This window comes from Suillus clintonianus (assembly GCF_016758775.1).
Source record: "Suillus clintonianus strain FC179 chromosome Unknown DEU56scaffold_3, whole genome shotgun sequence".
NCBI lineage: Eukaryota > Fungi > Basidiomycota > Agaricomycetes > Boletales > Suillaceae > Suillus > Suillus clintonianus.
Window position 1 is genome coordinate 59287 of NW_024539227.1, and position 16617 is coordinate 75903.

General features: G+C 43.8%; 10 protein-coding genes across 10 annotated transcripts; 3 read left to right on the forward strand and 7 right to left on the reverse strand.

Moving 5' to 3' along the window:
- Window positions 1–103: 103 nt before the first annotated feature.
- DEU56DRAFT_750966 (uncharacterized protein) lies at window positions 104–2516 on the reverse strand (the record flags this gene model as incomplete). Its single annotated transcript, XM_041349555.1, has 10 exons — window positions 104–373; window positions 427–503; window positions 557–855; window positions 909–1121; window positions 1185–1266; window positions 1316–1418; window positions 1454–1498; window positions 1655–1963; window positions 2017–2206; window positions 2263–2516. 10 exons carry the CDS (start codon window positions 2514–2516, stop codon window positions 104–106), a joined length of 1842 nt encoding a protein of 613 aa, XP_041214632.1.
- Window positions 2517–2830: 314 nt separating this feature from the next.
- On the forward strand, window positions 2831–3566 carry DEU56DRAFT_750967 (uncharacterized protein; the record flags this gene model as incomplete). Its single annotated transcript, XM_041349556.1, has 3 exons — window positions 2831–2980; window positions 3030–3054; window positions 3091–3566. The coding sequence occupies 3 exons, from the start codon at window positions 2831–2833 to the stop codon at window positions 3564–3566; spliced, it is 651 nt and encodes a 216-aa protein (XP_041214633.1).
- Window positions 3567–5296: 1730 nt separating this feature from the next.
- On the forward strand, window positions 5297–6223 carry DEU56DRAFT_750968 (uncharacterized protein; the record flags this gene model as incomplete). The annotated part of the gene is made up of 1 exon (XM_041349557.1): window positions 5297–6223. The coding sequence occupies one exon, from the start codon at window positions 5297–5299 to the stop codon at window positions 6221–6223; it is 927 nt and encodes a 308-aa protein (XP_041214634.1).
- Window positions 6224–9553: 3330 nt separating this feature from the next.
- Window positions 9554–10531, reverse strand: DEU56DRAFT_693837 (uncharacterized protein; the record flags this gene model as incomplete). The annotated part of the gene is made up of 1 exon (XM_041347186.1): window positions 9554–10531. A coding segment is annotated over one exon (978 nt), but the record flags the coding sequence as incomplete, so codon positions are not given.
- A 285-nt stretch (window positions 10532–10816) lies between these two features.
- On the reverse strand, window positions 10817–11122 carry DEU56DRAFT_724359 (uncharacterized protein; the record flags this gene model as incomplete). The annotated part of the gene is made up of 1 exon (XM_041347815.1): window positions 10817–11122. A coding segment is annotated over one exon (306 nt), but the record flags the coding sequence as incomplete, so codon positions are not given.
- A 471-nt stretch (window positions 11123–11593) lies between these two features.
- DEU56DRAFT_696574 (uncharacterized protein) lies at window positions 11594–11890 on the reverse strand (the record flags this gene model as incomplete). Its single annotated transcript, XM_041347230.1, has 1 exon — window positions 11594–11890. A coding segment is annotated over one exon (297 nt), but the record flags the coding sequence as incomplete, so codon positions are not given.
- A 134-nt stretch (window positions 11891–12024) lies between these two features.
- DEU56DRAFT_867878 (uncharacterized protein) lies at window positions 12025–12679 on the reverse strand (the record flags this gene model as incomplete). Its single annotated transcript, XM_041355454.1, has 2 exons — window positions 12025–12060; window positions 12272–12679. 2 exons carry the CDS (start codon window positions 12677–12679, stop codon window positions 12025–12027), a joined length of 444 nt encoding a protein of 147 aa, XP_041214638.1.
- Window positions 12680–13170: 491 nt separating this feature from the next.
- DEU56DRAFT_942727 (uncharacterized protein) lies at window positions 13171–14482 on the reverse strand (the record flags this gene model as incomplete). The annotated part of the gene is made up of 5 exons (XM_041358954.1): window positions 13171–13253; window positions 13387–13408; window positions 13433–13962; window positions 13987–14413; window positions 14453–14482. 5 exons carry the CDS (start codon window positions 14480–14482, stop codon window positions 13171–13173), a joined length of 1092 nt encoding a protein of 363 aa, XP_041214639.1.
- Window positions 14483–14657: 175 nt separating this feature from the next.
- On the forward strand, window positions 14658–15539 carry DEU56DRAFT_767260 (uncharacterized protein). Its single transcript, XM_041351139.1, has one exon. It carries the CDS (start codon window positions 14855–14857, stop codon window positions 15398–15400), a length of 546 nt encoding a protein of 181 aa, XP_041214640.1. The 5' UTR covers window positions 14658–14854; the 3' UTR covers window positions 15401–15539.
- Window positions 15391–16376, reverse strand: DEU56DRAFT_767261 (uncharacterized protein). The gene is made up of 4 exons (XM_041351140.1): window positions 16077–16376; window positions 15943–16021; window positions 15660–15894; window positions 15391–15605 (listed from the first exon to the last, which is right to left on the reverse strand). Exons 1-3 carry the CDS (start codon window positions 16268–16270, stop codon window positions 15748–15750), a joined length of 420 nt encoding a protein of 139 aa, XP_041214641.1. The 5' UTR covers window positions 16271–16376; the 3' UTR covers window positions 15391–15605; window positions 15660–15747.
- Window positions 16377–16617: the final 241 nt, after the last annotated feature.

Here is a 16617-nt window from a genome sequence, read left to right on the forward strand (position 1 = left end):
CACAAAAAAATACTCGTTAGAAATACATATAGCTTAGTTACAAGTTGTGCTATGTCTGGTGATGTCCGTTTTGTAATATACATTTCGATGAAGCTTATCCCTACTAGATCGCCAATCCGTCAATGTGATGCATTCCTTGATCGTCTACCTCAGGCATTTCAGCCATGTGTAGTAGCGAGATTGCGATCATCTCGAATTGGGCTCGAGAATGCCATTTGTTATCTTCTCCTTTCTTAGAATAACGCGTCATCTTCATTTCCAAGAGGATGAGGTCGCCGGCTTTCAAATCCGCCAGGTTCCATATAGGCCTCTCACTGTACGTTTTCAAGGATCCTTCCTGTCTTGCATCATATACAGCATCGAATAGTATGGCCTTTTTATTATTTCAGCGGTCAAAGTTTAGTAGGCTCGATATGAACGGCTTACGTCTGATGTTCCTTCGGCTCCCTTTGTGTTCTGCCATTTCATTGCACGAATGATGTCGATCGTCTGTTGATTCAAAGCTATTCATGTTTTCAGTGCGTTTTGTTTACATTTTGCATAGAAAACGAGTTACTCAGCATCGGATTCGAAAACTTAGCGAGCAGGAGGCCGCTTTGTTTCGCTAATGTTTGCGAGAGGGGCAGTACCGTGATAGAAGCTTGATTCTCCGGTTTCCCTTGCTTCATGAACCACATTTTAGCGATTCGACCGATTACCCAGATCGTGAGTGGTTCGCCGGTTGCGGGATCGCAGAGTATTTTGCTTCGATCGTTGATTGGTTTATAAGGTCCCCAAGTGGCTGTCGGTAATAGTTTGCCGAGCGCATATATGTTGGCTTTCGCATTAGTATATTCTGAGAGTATCTTCAGCCGGCTTCCATATGTCAGTCAGTTTTCGTTATGTTACATGATTCTGGAGCAACTCACGCCTTTAAAGCTTCATCATATTCTTCTACTTCGACATCATTCATCAACTGTTTGGTGGGGTGTGGGATTACAGTCTTCACCGCTAATGTCGGTTGAGATGCGCCTGTGCCGCGTTTCGGAGCCGCTGCTGAAGCACCTGCTGTCGTAGGGAGAGAATCGTCTCCTTTGTTAATCTCTCCTGTCTCTTCGATGTTGTGGCGTTGATCTGGATGTCTTGATCAGATATTCAAGTCAGTTCGTGTACGTTTTTTTGGGTAGTCGATTCGTTGTACATACCCTGTCTCAGCGGAGTTGTCACCAACAACATGATTCAGTTCTGTGACGTCCTTGTTGGCATCTGCCACTACTTGCGAATTTTCTGTGCATTCGTTTAATATGATAAGCATGTTAGCTAGACGAAATCGCACCAGTGTTGTTTATCTTCGTCTTCTTGTTCGGGTGTGATTCAGTTGGACTAGCGTCATGCTTTGTTTTCACCATCGTAAAATTGTGGAAGAAGTGAAGAAGACCCTATCAACGACTGCGATTTCTCCTAAAGAACTGACCAAATAATTACAAATGTTCCATCCAGATGACGATCCCCTCCTATTCTGAGTCGAAATCCAATGTGGTATGGAATCGCTTTGTCGGCTTCTCAGTTGGTGGGGGCGTCAACGTGTGCTTGCGTGTTGGTCTCTTTTTGTCCTAGATGCGGGTTATACAATTAGTGACCTCGTGCTTCATGTCATTTATGGTGGGGCACTTACCAACTGAGCGTTTTGAACGTGTACCGCGGGCATCAAACGCACGATGTATGTGCATGCCAGGAAGCATTTCAGTGTTGTCTTCGCGTCTTTGTTTCTATTCAACACAAAGTCAAGTTCAGCGCCAACTTCTACGAAATCGCCTGCAGTCAGTAATACTGAATTAATAGGCACTTTTTTCCCATTCGCGCATAGTTCTGCCACGCGCAATGGTTGCATGACATCCCATAATTCTTGTAAGCTTTGAAATTTTCCCTCTGGATCATCATCGGGGGTCAATACAGGAACTTTTGAGTTGTTCGGCGCGTCTCTCTGTATTATTCATAAGGATTCATCTTTGATTGATTCGTAGTAAACTCGTTCACCTTGTTAAATACGCGCCTTTGCAAATAGATATCTTTATCTTTGTGCATTTCTTGCATTGGCACTCCGAGTCGTCTGCTGACATATTGACAAGCGAGATTCAGAGATGTGATAGTCGCGTCCCAAGGTTGCTCGTGACCTCCGGAGGCGACGGTAATGTATTGAACTGCTTGTCGAGCATCTTCAGGTCGTCTATGAGCTGGCATGATTTTTTTTTGTCATCTTCCCAAATCTAAATGAAAACTCACCCTGACCAATTTCCGAATCTTTCGATGCGAAATTGCTCTAGAATTCCATGTATGCGAACCGCAACAGGATATATGGTGCTCGACTCAGATTCCTCCACGTGTTTGTAGATCAACAAATGATTCCTGGATAAGTCTTTCTTCTCGTGGTCTTTGTAAACGTCAGCCCAATCCACCATTTCCTGTAAGTCTGCAGGAAATAGTTCCCATGATTCTAAGTCTTCCGGACCCTGTAGTCTTCGTATTTCGTTGGACATTGATCTCGGCCATAATTCATAAGCCATGAAAGTATTCGGACCTATTAATATATCGTTGAAACAAAATTGACTTTAAAAGTCCTGACGTTCTGCACTCACCAGCTAAGAAGGACATTATTGGGAAGTAGTGATCACAAAAGAATAGAAGGGGCTGAATGTGTTCTTCGTTGTCCTCAGTGCGTCATCTCCAACTCAGCGAATTCGGTTTTTAATCACGTGCATATACTTCTTTAACAATGACATCATCGAGCCAGATGCGCAGGGAGTATGAACAAGTGCAAAATGATACAAAGTGATTTTATTTTGCCTTTATTATGCACTCGGAACAGCCATCAAAACTATCTCCTGCGAAGTTTAACCTTTTGTCAGCCATCTGTTCTCTACAGATGGATAACAATTTAACACATAGAGAGTTATGTGATAAACTGCAGTCGGAAAATCCAACATGGTACATCAGTTCTAAAGTATGTCGCATAATTCAGTTTTAAAACAATGTGATTCACCTTGAAATAGAGAGTCAAGAAGTTGAGAATAGACTGTATGTCACAGACTATTAGCGACCCTTGTATCGCAGTCAGAATTGCCGAGGATATTTCGCTGTCTACAAGTGTCACAGAAGGTCTTTTGCTTCTGTTGACGAACCTTACTCCTATCTTGCAATCTCGTCCTACTTCGAATCTGGCAGCGCTCGAGTTCATCCGAGATCATTTGCCTGTAGGCATACCTCAAGAACCTCTTATATTATTCCCTAGGGAACAACATATAATTGAGTGGTATTATCATATCTATTATACTACTCAGGAGTCAGACGCACGACCGTTTCATCCAGTGATGATGGAAATTTACGGGAAGAAGAGATGTCCTCGTGGAGCATTGATAATCGTCAAGAATGGAGACGGTTTTCTTCCGGATGCACCTAAATTCGACATGGACATCAACGACTTAGGAAGAACGTTGTGGTGGTACATTAAGAGCGGGAGAGATCCTATCAAAGAAGCAAGCGAGAGGGAATTGATGCGTTTCATTGATCAGTCGGTTGGAAGGATGTAGTTATCACAACAAATATGTATAGTAGTATAACAATTTGCGCTGCTTTTGAAGGCGAAGAACGACGATTACGGTGTTACAGTAAACGAGAGGTAGGCGATTGCGGTGCAGAATTGTCAATACAATTCATTGGCGTTGAATGCTATTTCTAAAAGGCTGAAAATCGTATGCGTTCATTACAAAAACATCGGAATGAACAGAAAGTCACGAACCAGGTCAAAATAGCATCAACAAGTGCCTTCTCCTCATAACCCATGGACTGGTAAGTCTTCAAGTTATGACCCAAATGTTTTATGACAAGGATATCACCAAACCACGCAAGCCCACAGTGTTCAGGTAATTCACTAGAAATTACACGATTGATAGGAAGCATTGAATGACGTTGAAAATAAACGACACTATAAGCATTGCGAAATTGGCTGAAGCGTGATCCAGGAAAACCCCGCACAGGCACAATTCGAGAAGATAGGAGAGCCTTTTGGGAGTGTTGTCCGCATCCAATAAACATATGCGCGCGAACGATACCGTCGATATCTTGAGGAACGTATGTTAATATAGCTTCCGAACACCCGCTACCATAAAATAGAGCGCGGTGGTATGTTCGTCCTTCCTGAATAACCGTCAAATCAATGGAGTAGCGGTCAAATGCAGTAGGAGATAGAGAGAGAACAAGCGGGACAGACCGGTTCATGTGTAAACATATGATTTTCAATCGCATACACATCATCAGCAGTCGTGGACTTCATCATGATGATTGACAACTGAGGAAGAATAGATCAAGCGTCAAAGAGATGTAACGCAGCAATTTCCAATTGAGTCCTACCTGATGCGATTATATGATATACATTTGAATGGGATATGCCGCTAGGAGTTTGAGTGAAACGTTCGGTAGGGGCTTCTTTTAATTCAATTGATTTGTGACCGCTTGGAATTATCTGAAAAGTGTATAAGATGTTAGTGAATGGATAATGAATCACCCATTCCCAAAAAAAAATACACCCGCAATGTCAGATCAACTCACTACCATCAGCGCATGTCTAGTCTCATTTTCACCGGACAATGGCTTCGTGGATGTAGACATTGCACCCGGTCTTCTTAATCTCCATGATCTTCGGACAAAAGTAACCCAATATTTTTGCTCTGAAGCCGAAATCAAGCAATGCAGAATCACGTTCCGCAGTGGTAGAGAGACAAATAACCCTGAATTCCAACTGATAGTCCTTTACGACCACAAATTGCACGGAACTGATAGGTGTCCTTATCTCGCCTTCAAAACGATTGAGAAGGTAATGACAAGCGTCGTGAAGGAAGACTATGTGGCAGTTATCAAATCTGTTGATCTGTAAGTGAGATTATCAATATTGTCTAAAAAGATCGTTACTGAAGATAAAATATTTCAAAGTATGAAGCATAAATTGCGTCCTTTCGAACAAGTTCAAGAAGGGTCATCGATTTAAGGCTAAGACTATGTGAAAGACGCTAAGCACGAAGGACATTAGTATGATCGCACTGTATGATATATGAAGAGAACGTACTGCGTCGAATTTATATAAACCTGAGTTTTGCGTGCAAGTGTGACAGGAATTCTCCGTCAAAAGTGTTGGGTGTCATGCTGTGAATCAGCATATTGAGAGTCCGAGTATAGGGGTCTGTAGGATAGTTCATAGTGTCAATATATTTTGAAATGTTCACGCAACTCACTTCATATTCTGTATCCACTCCTCCACATTAACATGCAGCAAGGCAATGGATCCATTGGCATACTCAGTCCTGAAGTTCAAAAAATCATCCTAGAGAATATGACACTCCCAGATCTTATGTCGTTCGCGAAAACCAGAATCGAGAATCGAGAGGGAATCACGGAATATATCGCGAAACGTCGCGCAGGATTATTCAGAGCATACGTCCATGATGTTGACGCTCTGATCAAAGTTTTGGATCGCACAGGCTCTCTGGTGTCGGGCTCAAGTGCTCTCAGCCTGGTCCAAGCAGAAGCTGAAGCCGTTGTGACTCAAGACTTGGATTTCTATGTCACGGAGTCATTTGAAGCAGAAGTAGTGAAGCACTTCAAAGAAAACGAAGGATACGTTAGCAAGCAAGACGTTGTGAAAAAACCAGAATACGACAGTTCCGCTATATCTAAAATCATCAAACTGGCGAACGGAGACAAGAAGATAGACATCATCACTACTCACTGGACATGCGCGATCGCACCCATCCTCCAATTCCACAGCACAGCTGTGATGAACTACGTCACAGCACAATCCATCGTTTCGTTGTATCCGCGGTGGACAGCTGCAAATATGAGCTTCGTCAATCCGCAAATGTATGTCTGTGGCAAGACCAATCTTCGTACCGTGGATGTCTTGATGAAATACATCAGACGAGGGTTCAAAATCAGCGCCGATCCATTCAGTCTTGGGGAACATGACTGCGAAGAAAATAAGGAGAAAAAGAAGAACAGCGGTTATTGTCCTCACAAGATGAGAAGCACAGTAGACGACGAAGTGTTGAAATGGGATTTCGGGCCAAAGGAAACATTGGGAGATACTTCCATAACATGCCAGGACTTGCGGGTTATGGCTTGGTGCCTCGGAGGTTTTGAGTGTGCTGATGGAAACAAGGAAGAAACCGTATCTTATATGTTAGTAACGGCTTGAGTATACTGAAATTTGGCTACGGCACGTGCTGCAGTAGGAATACATGATAGTAGCGTCTGAATTTGATAGTTTTATTTGGTGGTCGATGCTATCTGTGCCTCAAGCTGTCATACAGACCTTTTGCCAGGCACGGCCGTATTGATCTTTACGAAGTATTCCGAGGGTCTCACCCCCACAATGGCAGTTCAGATGCACAAGAATTGTAATTAGTTGGTTTTGAAGAGTGTCGTTGTATCTGGTGTGCTGGTGCGAATATATTACGGAAGCTGGCGGTAAATTCCTCCGCTGACTTTGAGTGGCAGTCGGACGAAATACGATTACATGTTCCTAGCATTCGACCCGCGCCGGTCCCGTTGTCCGGTCAAACTACCGCAGTTCCTAACTTCTGTGCTTCAAAGACTCAGAGTGTTCAAATGATGACCCGCCATGACACGTTACGCTATCAACTCTGTGCTCATCATCGTATAAATAAGATGGCATGTAAGTTGACACAGCTCAGACCTACATGCCATTTCATTTATACTAAAACCTACCTTCACTCATCATCATATAAATAAGATGGTTTGTAAGTCGACACAGCTCCGACCTACATACCATCTCATTTATACTAAAGCCTACCTTCATCGTCATCATCTTAACGGCATCATGGGCGACAGGTCCACACAGGGGTTTTGGGCGCGTAGTCGCCGGTACCATACATTAGTCATCAAAGTGTCAACACAATTCTACAGTACTTACCAACTGCTCATTTTTTTTTCCTCTTCAATTTCATGATATGCATCCTGTGCTACGTCCAAGTCTTCAACTTGTCTTCATAATCAGTCTCGAGTCGGAAGCAAGAGGGAGCGGCAATCACCACTTATCGGCTTTCTGTGTGAATTACGAAGTTTTCGTAGTGAGGCAAAACGATTCAGATACGCAAATGCCTTCCGGCCGTACCTTGCCGATTCACTCACTGCACAGGGCTATACGAAATCAAGGCGTCAAAGCGGTCGTTTTATCGGTTCATGACTCAAATTCGATGCCTATCACAATCACTCCAATCCGGACATCCTGTGTGTTCCATCTGGCTCGTTCAACAAGCTAACTCCCCTGGTCGCATTCTGTACTCTTCACCGTTAGATTGCGGCCCTCCGACGTCACATGAAGATTCAATGGGGATCAAAGTTAAGCAAACTAAGAGCAGAATACATAACCATTGCTGATTCACCTTGATCAGGGCGCTTGCGCTAATCTTGCAAGAGCAGCGTAATTCCCAACATATTGACGATAAAGCCAAAGACGCTATCTTCTCCGATATGATTGATGTGATTGAAGAAGCCTCTCTTCAAATCACCTCAGTCACAGTCCGCAGCCGCCAGAGACTTGTGTCTCCCTTCATCCCCATGCACGATATCCCGCGGGGGATATTCCAAGGTGTTCAATCACTCTTTTCGTACGTTGTCTATTAATCCCACAATGAACGACATGATTATTTCTATTAATAGAATTTTTCAACTTACTTGGTTCGAACGCTCGACCATGCAGTTGACGTCTAGACGGAGATGGGAGATGGAGTGCTCACAAGTGCTTGATATCGTGAATGCCTCGGGAATTAGCCGATTGGGAACACGGAGCTCTGTACGACGTCGATTCATGGGCTAATGTGCGTGAGTGGTATTGTGAACATGGATAGACAGCAATACCAGCGCTTGCATTTCAAATTCAGGCTGTCAAAGTGACCGATTCAGAGACTTATCACTCAGTCGAGCAGTAGCAAACATCACTGGACGCTCAGAGTCTCGCATGACGTTGGCGTTTTTGCTCACGGTGCTTTTTTGGAACTAGATAGGTTCACGCCGCGTAGCAGAAGGGTACGACCAGCGTTATCGACAAAATTATTTTCAATGGTATGCGACAGCAGCAATTTTATTAATCTGAAGTCCTTATTGGTCGCAGCGCTTACTCTAATCAAATCAGCGTTTATCGTGCTGAACGGCTTCCAACATGGAAATACACCTGCGGCATCACCCAAATGTTCGTCATTGTATCAATACGATGGCCGTATCAGCTTACATGCCATTGTACCAATACCATGATAAATCTGAGCCGACCAATCATGACATTGAGATTTATGGCTGATAAGAGACTCGCGTGAGCAAGTTAAAAACAATTAAGAGTTAAGAATGACTGACCAAAATGTGCAAGTCTCCCCCCCCAAAAAAAAAAGGTGCATCAGGCAAAAGCGGAGGATATATAGAACGAGTCGGTGTTGATGAGGAAGATAATTGATTGCCAGGATGACAGAGAGATTAGTCCATCGACTGTTCACTCTGACAACCAGGTTATCAGCTTTCAAAAGCAAAAGAGAAGAGCAGGAGCAAAGGAAGAGTAGTATACGCCAGAAAATGTATATCAGTCAAATGAGATTGCTCTCTAGCGAGTGCAAAAATGCCATGATGTTATGATACAATCGCACGAGTTTTTATATGAGGCGGAGGAATATATTGCGACTGCCAATGGAAGAAAACAGGAGTAAACTGCGGCGCGACCTACCCGCGTTCTCAATAGAACGGTGTTTTACAATACTTCGTACATGTACGCGAGCAGATACACTACCCGGACATTCTTCTATGACGTAGGTTTTATGTTTGCTTGCTGATACTATCTATCTTTATGTAACAGAATTCTATTGCAAAACGACACAATTCAAAAGCAAATAAGTGGATTCGTCAGCTTACTTTGAGTGTCCGTCGGACGCCCGCACTGGTCCTAACCACATTTTTGGATGAAACGTTGTCCGGCCAAACAACCGCAGTTCCTAACTTCTCTGCTTCGAACACTCAGATTGTTCAAATTATGACCTGGAATGACACGTAACGCTATCAACACCCATTTACATTTTTCTCTGTACTCACCTCTGCGTATTTGAATTATTGGGTGAGCTGTAAATCAAACGAAGTGAGTGAATTTTATTGCACAAAAACGCTTTCATCTTTTCCCGGTTCTAGCTTTATCTTCATCGTCGTAACCAGACAGGTCTATACACTCTTCATTTTTCCTTTGGCTTTTTCTGAGCAAATGGAAAGGCGAAGAATGTTGTGATTCGACAGGGTTTCTCTTCTCGTCTCTGACGAGTGTCATCACACTAGGATAAATCACGCTTACAATCGCATCATCCGTGAAGATTTCCAAACTCCGTGGTTTCAGCGTCCAAAGGTGTTTGGCATGACAGCCTCTCCAATTTGGAGTCCAAAAGATGTCCAGAAATCTCTCATGACGCTCGAGAAGAACGTTGACGCTATCATCATCGCAGTTTTGCAGGCATGTATCTGAGCTTCTTCATAACTGATGTTCTAGTAGGTATTGTGCACGTGTTGTCGCCTCCACACGTTGAAGCCGCTGCAGTTCCTGGCGTGCGTCCCCTTGTAAGTCCCCGTGCAGAGTTCGAGAGGAGAACCAGCGCAGTATAGCGATATTATTTAATTTCGAAGCCCGCGACAGCATGACATATATGCTTTGAAGCGATCTAGCACCTGTCAAATCCACGATGACTTTCGGCAAATAGCTTCCTTGCACTTTAAAATCAGTAAACGCCCAGCCTGGTAAGATTGGTAACTGAATGCGCCGTACATTGACGTTTTTCTCAGCCGTAGGAAACGAGAAACTGCTTGTGATGGGCAAAATTGGAACGACACTGTTTTCCAAGCCCGGAATATGTAATGTACTATCTTGTATTTTAACAAGGGCACACACAGGAAATCGATTATCATATTCATCAACCTCATACGTGATTGACTGCAATATACCTCTGCTTCCATTGACAATTTTGCAGCTTGTAGCAGCGTTCTCTGTGATCATAATCGGCATGCCTGGAATGAGGGGAAGTCTACCAAGTGAATCATTTGTATTTGTCGTTTGTAATTTCCATAGCCGACGTTGCTGATCAATATCAAGCGATTTTCCTCCAATCCTATCTCTTGCAAGGTATACATGATATTGCTGACCTATTCTTGTAGCAAATGTTCGCGCCTTCGTCTCATTAATAGCGTCTCTGAGATACTTGCGGGTCACGATAATAGGCGCATCTTCAAAGCCTTTGAATTGTTCCAACGATTTTGATTTGATCTCGCTGAGTAATCGCATTTTTAATACATCATAATCACCAGGATGGTTCTGATCCAGGGCAACTCTCCTGACTTTTCCCAGCCGGATACGATTTAACATTGCGATAAATCCAGCATCGTCCTTCGCCCGCCAATTTTGTTTTAATTCTATCACTACATCAACTTGGCGCCACAAAAAGGCACCATGCAAAGCTGTTTGACCTTTTAGAGTTTGCGTCGTTCCGGGACTCAATTGTTTGACGAGTTTGTAACTGTATAATGCATTTGATTTGGGCGGACGCAATTGTCCGAAGTCACCAGCAAAAATGACGTTAACGCCTCCAAATGGTTTGCTCCTCGCTGCTTCATCCCAGGATTTAGCTTGACAGATTCGATGCGACACTTGGCTCAGTAATTCGGCCGACATCAATGATGTCTCATCCAAAACAAGGTACTCTACAGTTCGCCATATGTATTCAAGATCATGCTGTTTGATAGGTGCCTGACGTTTCGGAAGAAATGTCAAAGCGTGGATTGTGTAGCCATCGATCAATACTGCGGCACTGCCTGTAGGTGCGCTCAGTGTTAATTTTTCCGGAGCCCCACATCTTCTGAACAGTTCTACAGTCGCGCGAATTACATGGCTTTTTCCTGAGCCACCGATACCAGTAATAAACATAAGCAATTGTTTTACTTCTCCACGGATAAAATGCTCTCCAATTATTCTCAAACACATCTCTTGCTCAGCGTTATCAGAGAGTTTAAACTCTTCAATAATTTCATTTAGTATGTTCTCTCGCTGATTATTCGTCATCTCAGGTTTATGATATATAGAAGTGATTTCAGCTTCATCTTCCATTTGTTGCAAACTAATGCTTGGAACATGTTCAGCCTGCTCCAATCGCACGCGTTTGACTTCTGCATCTGCGGAACCCACGTCTATTGGTCTCTTTCGTTTTTTAGCAGCCTTCATGATTCCAGCGAACTCTTTGACACGTCCTCGATCTCCGTCCGTCAAGAGTTCTGTCGTGCCTTCATCGCATGTAGAATTATTCGTCACACATGACTCCGAAACACCGAACAATCCACCATCCATGCCTGCTCTAAGACACGCCTCAATATCACCCGCATTTTTATCAATATCAACGACGGCTTGCACATTCGATCGTTTGTCCACCATTTGACCCTCTTCTTCATCCGGATCGAGTGAAGCATCAGCAAATAGCGCTGCATCAAATGCCGACATATCAATTTGCCCATCGTCTTGTTCTGTCCCGTTACAACCAAAGATATGGGGCTTAGCACGTTGTTCCCTTACTAACGCAGCATGTTTGTCTCGAGCATCTTTGCATTCGTTCTCCACGTTCATGTTGCGAATTAAAGCAGCAATTATAGGGGAAAATGTTTCCGTCTGAAACGCCTCAGTCCAAGTACTATGTTGACCTTTCAAAGACCTTAAATCGCGCCACGGTTTGAACAACATCATCATACATCGACAATACTTCTCGTAATCTTCCTCAGACCCATTTGGCCGTGGTAGCGCATCACCTAATAGTACTGGTATCACAAAATTTCTTCTCATACGCAATATATGAGATTTGTACTGACTATGTTGCTCAGAAAACCTCGCTCGCAAAAGCTTCTGCCTTGTTGGTGTGTTCCGTTGAACGGCACAACGCTCCTCACTGTCGGAATCTTCAATATCAGATGCGTGGTCTATAGGTACATCACCTCGCTCTTTGATGGTCTTTTCTACAAATTCCCATAGACTCAAGTCCGCAAATTGCTTTTCACTTGTGGGACGCATCGCATAATCCTCGATATCGCTGGTAAATTCGACAGAATTTGATGTCACGCTGACCGTCACCTGTTCTTCACATGGTAATGAGTCATCTTCCTGTGATGATTCCTCTGCATCTACCACAGAACTCACTTCTCGGTCAATCCTGTCGGCAGCATGAACAAATTCATACCACTTAAGTGTCTGAAAAGTATGACTTGTGTAAAAATCACCGCCGCCTACGAGATAACTCATCACTTGTTGATGAGATATCTCTTGCTGACCCATCATCGCATTGACGGATTTAGTTATCAGACTTCGATTTTGATATTCTACACTGGCATCTTCTGCATGCTGACTCTCGTGCATCCTCGTCGCATAATCTAATGCCTGCAAACCAACGTGCATTGGGAGGTTGCCTTTTGTTATGTACTCCGTTATATAAAATACAGCGGCCTTAGCAGCTTCACCCGAACCGATAAATTGAGTGTCTGTATTGCACTGCAATAGAAACAAAATAAGGTCCGTATAATTATTAATTCTGCCCCGCCATCGACGCAACTCAATCGAACCCGAATCAATATCGATCATTGTGCTTTCCTGAAGAGATCCATCAAGACGCATCCTACAGTTCGCATCACCACGTTTTTCACCCGTTTTTATATGCTTATAACATGTATCGTTGTGTACGTGCCAATTGCACTCTATAGCAAGACGTGTCAGAAACTCCTTGAATTCATACGCAAAGGATCGCTCATCCAGCTCTGCAATTTGAGGAAGAGTCTCCAATCGAGGATCAATTTCTGATAAACATCTGTTCGGTTTCTTAGCATCCTGTGGACTCGTCTCGAATACACAGCCAATATCATTGGGAAGTTCACAACTAATTATACTCTCTAGCCAAGCAAACATTTTTTCTTTGAAACCATCTTCCTGCGCCATCCGATCTCGCAGAAACTGTGGACTCGGATTGCCTGCAATCCACAGCAGAAAATGACAATGTAAAGTTCCTCTACCTTGAGCCTCTACCATCGCATAATATGCCTTACAATGACCAAATATACCTGGGCCGTGCTTATATTTCAAGATGATATCAATAAAAGCACGAACTTGCAAATCGAAAGCGATCGCAGCTGCATCAGGCCGACTAGCAACAACTTTTGCCCTTTCAAAGGATGACATTATGGACCATTCGTCTAAATCAATACCTGTGATAATCGGCACAACGCTGCTTGTCAAATCATGCGGATTCACGGTAACAAATAAGGCAGGAGTGCAAAATTTCTTCATCAAAGAACGAATTTCATTGCGACGGCACAACTTATAACCGACACTGCCTCTCACTGATTTTGTTGATGCTTGTAAACGTCGCAAAATTCGAACAGCTTTTTTCTCTTCTGTACTAGACGGTTTAAGATTGACTGATTTGTTCCACTTATCAGATAATGTCGTTAAAGAAGGAGCGACGTCCTTCAATTCTTTAGCTAAGCCTCGCTGCATGGATGAGCTAACCCGAAATGTGGTGTTTGTACTAACTTCTCTTTTTTGTATCATGTTCCAACATATAAAAGCAAAATGAGGATCAGATCGAAAAGGTGAGTCATCCTGACGAAGGAGATTTTTAACCTGCTGTTGCATAGATATGTACTGCTTATCGGTTCGACCAGTATGAAAGAAACCGCCGATATCCCAAGGATCCAAATGAGGGAACAAATAAGACATAAGGCCGGGATCGTTATCAGCGACGAATTTGCTACCTGTGCATGATAACAGAAATTGTTTTCGGTCCAAAACATATGCAAGTGCATGCAGTTTCATCTTTTCTCTGCTTTGTAAAGAATGATCGCCTTCAGTATATCCGACAGACTCCATGACTATATCACCGACATCGACATCACCATCGTGAGCATCATTGACATCACGAGAACCGAATCCTTGGTCAGTCGATTCCCGATTTTCAGAAGGCAAATGGCAAATCGCCAGCGCGCGCGGCACACTTGTATCCACGTCAAGATCAACCTCATCGAACAAAGCATCCATATTATCTTGACTATACGCTACACCACAACGCTGATACCACGGATTGTTCTTAATTAAAAAACTGATCAATTTATGAACTCTGCTTTTCGTGACGAGCACAGGCCGCAATTTTTTGACAGTATCTCGTGACGGGATTTGTTTTTGGCCCGAAAAAATCACACACATCGCATCCCGAAGCTCGTCGCAATTCGGTGGCAAAAGATTGCGCAGTTCAGTCGAATTCTGTGGCCTGACTGCCACATTTCCCTTATTATATCGCTGAGAAGCTTCCTCCTCTGTCCAACACTGAGTCGACGAAGGCTTATACATATAGAAATGAGTCACTTGAGAAGCTCTCGCGCGCGAAATCAGCATCAAGTCAAAAATCGAAGCAGAAGTAAAGGCCTCGCTAATGTCAAGGGGAAGCCTTTCATGCCCGTAATATTGAAAATTAGCAAGAGAATTGACGGGCTGATGTGGACACTTGCGAATTAAAGCCGAATGACACGAACGACACATATATACATCAGACAAAGACCAAGGACTAGCGAGTCCTTTCGCATACAAGATCGCTCGACTATACAATTCTAAATCATATGTACGAGGAAGAGTATGCTCTGGCAAACAATCGTTCCGCAACAAATGCAATGGTATCTTCGCTACTTCTACACACAGCAGATCTTTGGCACATATGTTGTATGCACAAACAGCACAACAACCACGTTTTAAAGATTCGGGACTCATTTGATGTTGCCATTCACGAATGATGTCCAATTTATCATCAGAAGACAACACAACAGGAAAGAGTGGATCGTCCACGGGACACACACCCTGTGGATTATAAGCATCTCGATGTTGAGCAGCATTCGTATTCCTCACGCCAACGCGTTCAGATTCACAAGCTGCCGAACGAGCATTACGCTGAGACGCAGCATGCCGCTGACGAGAAGTTTCTTCGAAAGGCTCAGGCAACACATGATTGGAATGATGACGTCTAGGAGTCTTCAAGTGCTTAAATACAATGGCATTAGAAATACACTCAGTTTGACATACGTGTACACGAAGCAAATCACGAACGTGATCCTTTCGATGGGAAGAAGACACATAAATGAGATGTGCACTCGCGATCTGTGCATATTGCTCTCGATTAAGCATCGGAAAATTGTCCACGACCATCCTAAGATGGGGAGCCACGACAGGCAACAACACACCGGCAGGATATTGACTACACATAGGCAAACGCTCGCGAGAGACCTCGAAAAACGCAAAGAACCTGCGCAAGACACACGATGACACAACAGAAGTCCCATCATCTGGAAGCTCGTGATCGGAAACCACAAATGACACATGCGGAAGAAGTGACACAGCTTCATTGACGCTAGTGAGAGAACTGGAAGCCATAAGTTACTTCGAAGACAAGCAAAAGGACTACGACGAAGAAGACAGGAGAAACGACGAAGAAGACAGGAGAACGACGGTGTCAAATAAAACATTCATTCTGGAAAGTTCGATGAATGCTGACAAATTTTCTGAATTAGGATAGGAAACGGACCGCTTTGACTGCTAAACGGGCCGGTATGATCGTGCGCACGGAGAAATTTTACCCCATACCTGTACCCTCTTCTAGGGTACAGGAACATTCAAGCCTCCGGAAAGAATTGCACCAGCTTACCGCGCCCGAAAAGGTTCGACAGCAATCTTCGCGTTTGCCATGGTTTCTCGTAGATGGGTGAATTGAGGATATGCGACATAACGGAAAAGTCGACAGAGAGGAGACGGAAGTCATGCTAATAATTCCAATGAGGATGAGTCGGTAATATTTAAATGGTACTCACTCTGCCGAACCCATGAAACCTGAATGTCTTTCCGAATGACTTAACCCAATTTTCATGCGTATTTGGAGATATGCTGGGACTGAGATAAAGACGAGTCAGCTTCATAACTGAACTCGAAGAGGATGTGCACGAACTCCATGACCTCACGAAGGTGGTTCTGCAATGGAGAACCGTCGGGTCCCTGGATGTTCTTGAGCGGGTCAGACATAGGTGCGACGACCATCATGTTAATCAACCAAATGAGTGCTCTTGCTATCAAAGTCAAGAGGACGACACTACATGCTTTTAGCAAGCTGAGTGAGAGAGTGGACATGATGGGGGTGAGCATGACGGTCGGGGTGGGCTGGAAATTCCTCTGAGAAGATAACCTGCCAGCTGATGGGTGCTCTTACGGCTCTTGTTATGTATGTTTATATGATTCCATGGCGCCTACCGTAGCCGCCAAGTTTCACTATTCTAAAGAGCATCATCAAACGAACATCCTTTTTGGGAACTAGGGGTCGTCGTTGTCAACTTCTTACCTTGCTCCGGTCATGATGATCGCAATTCGCTCTGTATCTTTCAATAAGACGAGGCCAACGAGTGCGCCAGAAAATACAAATGATGATTGGAGATAAGTACAAGTACAAGTACAAGTGCATACACGCCACTGATACTGTCGAACTGAAGTGCAAA

Bases quoted from the DNA above. Each gene is read 5' to 3' on its own strand.
- DEU56DRAFT_767260 (XM_041351139.1), top strand. From the start codon at position 14,855: ATGTTGCCATTCACGAATGATGTCCAATTTATCATCAGAAGACAACAC.
- DEU56DRAFT_767261 (XM_041351140.1), bottom strand. From the start codon at position 16,270: ATGCTCACCCCCATCATGTCCACTCTCTCACTCAGCTTGCTAAAAGCA. The intron at 16,022-16,076 runs GTTCGTGCACAT...TCTTTATCTCAG, and splicing joins CACCTTCGTGAGGTCATGGA to TCCCAGCATATCTCCAAATA. The intron at 15,895-15,942 runs GTGAGTACCATT...TGGAATTATTAG, and splicing joins GGTTTCATGGGTTCGGCAGA to CATGACTTCCGTCTCCTCTC.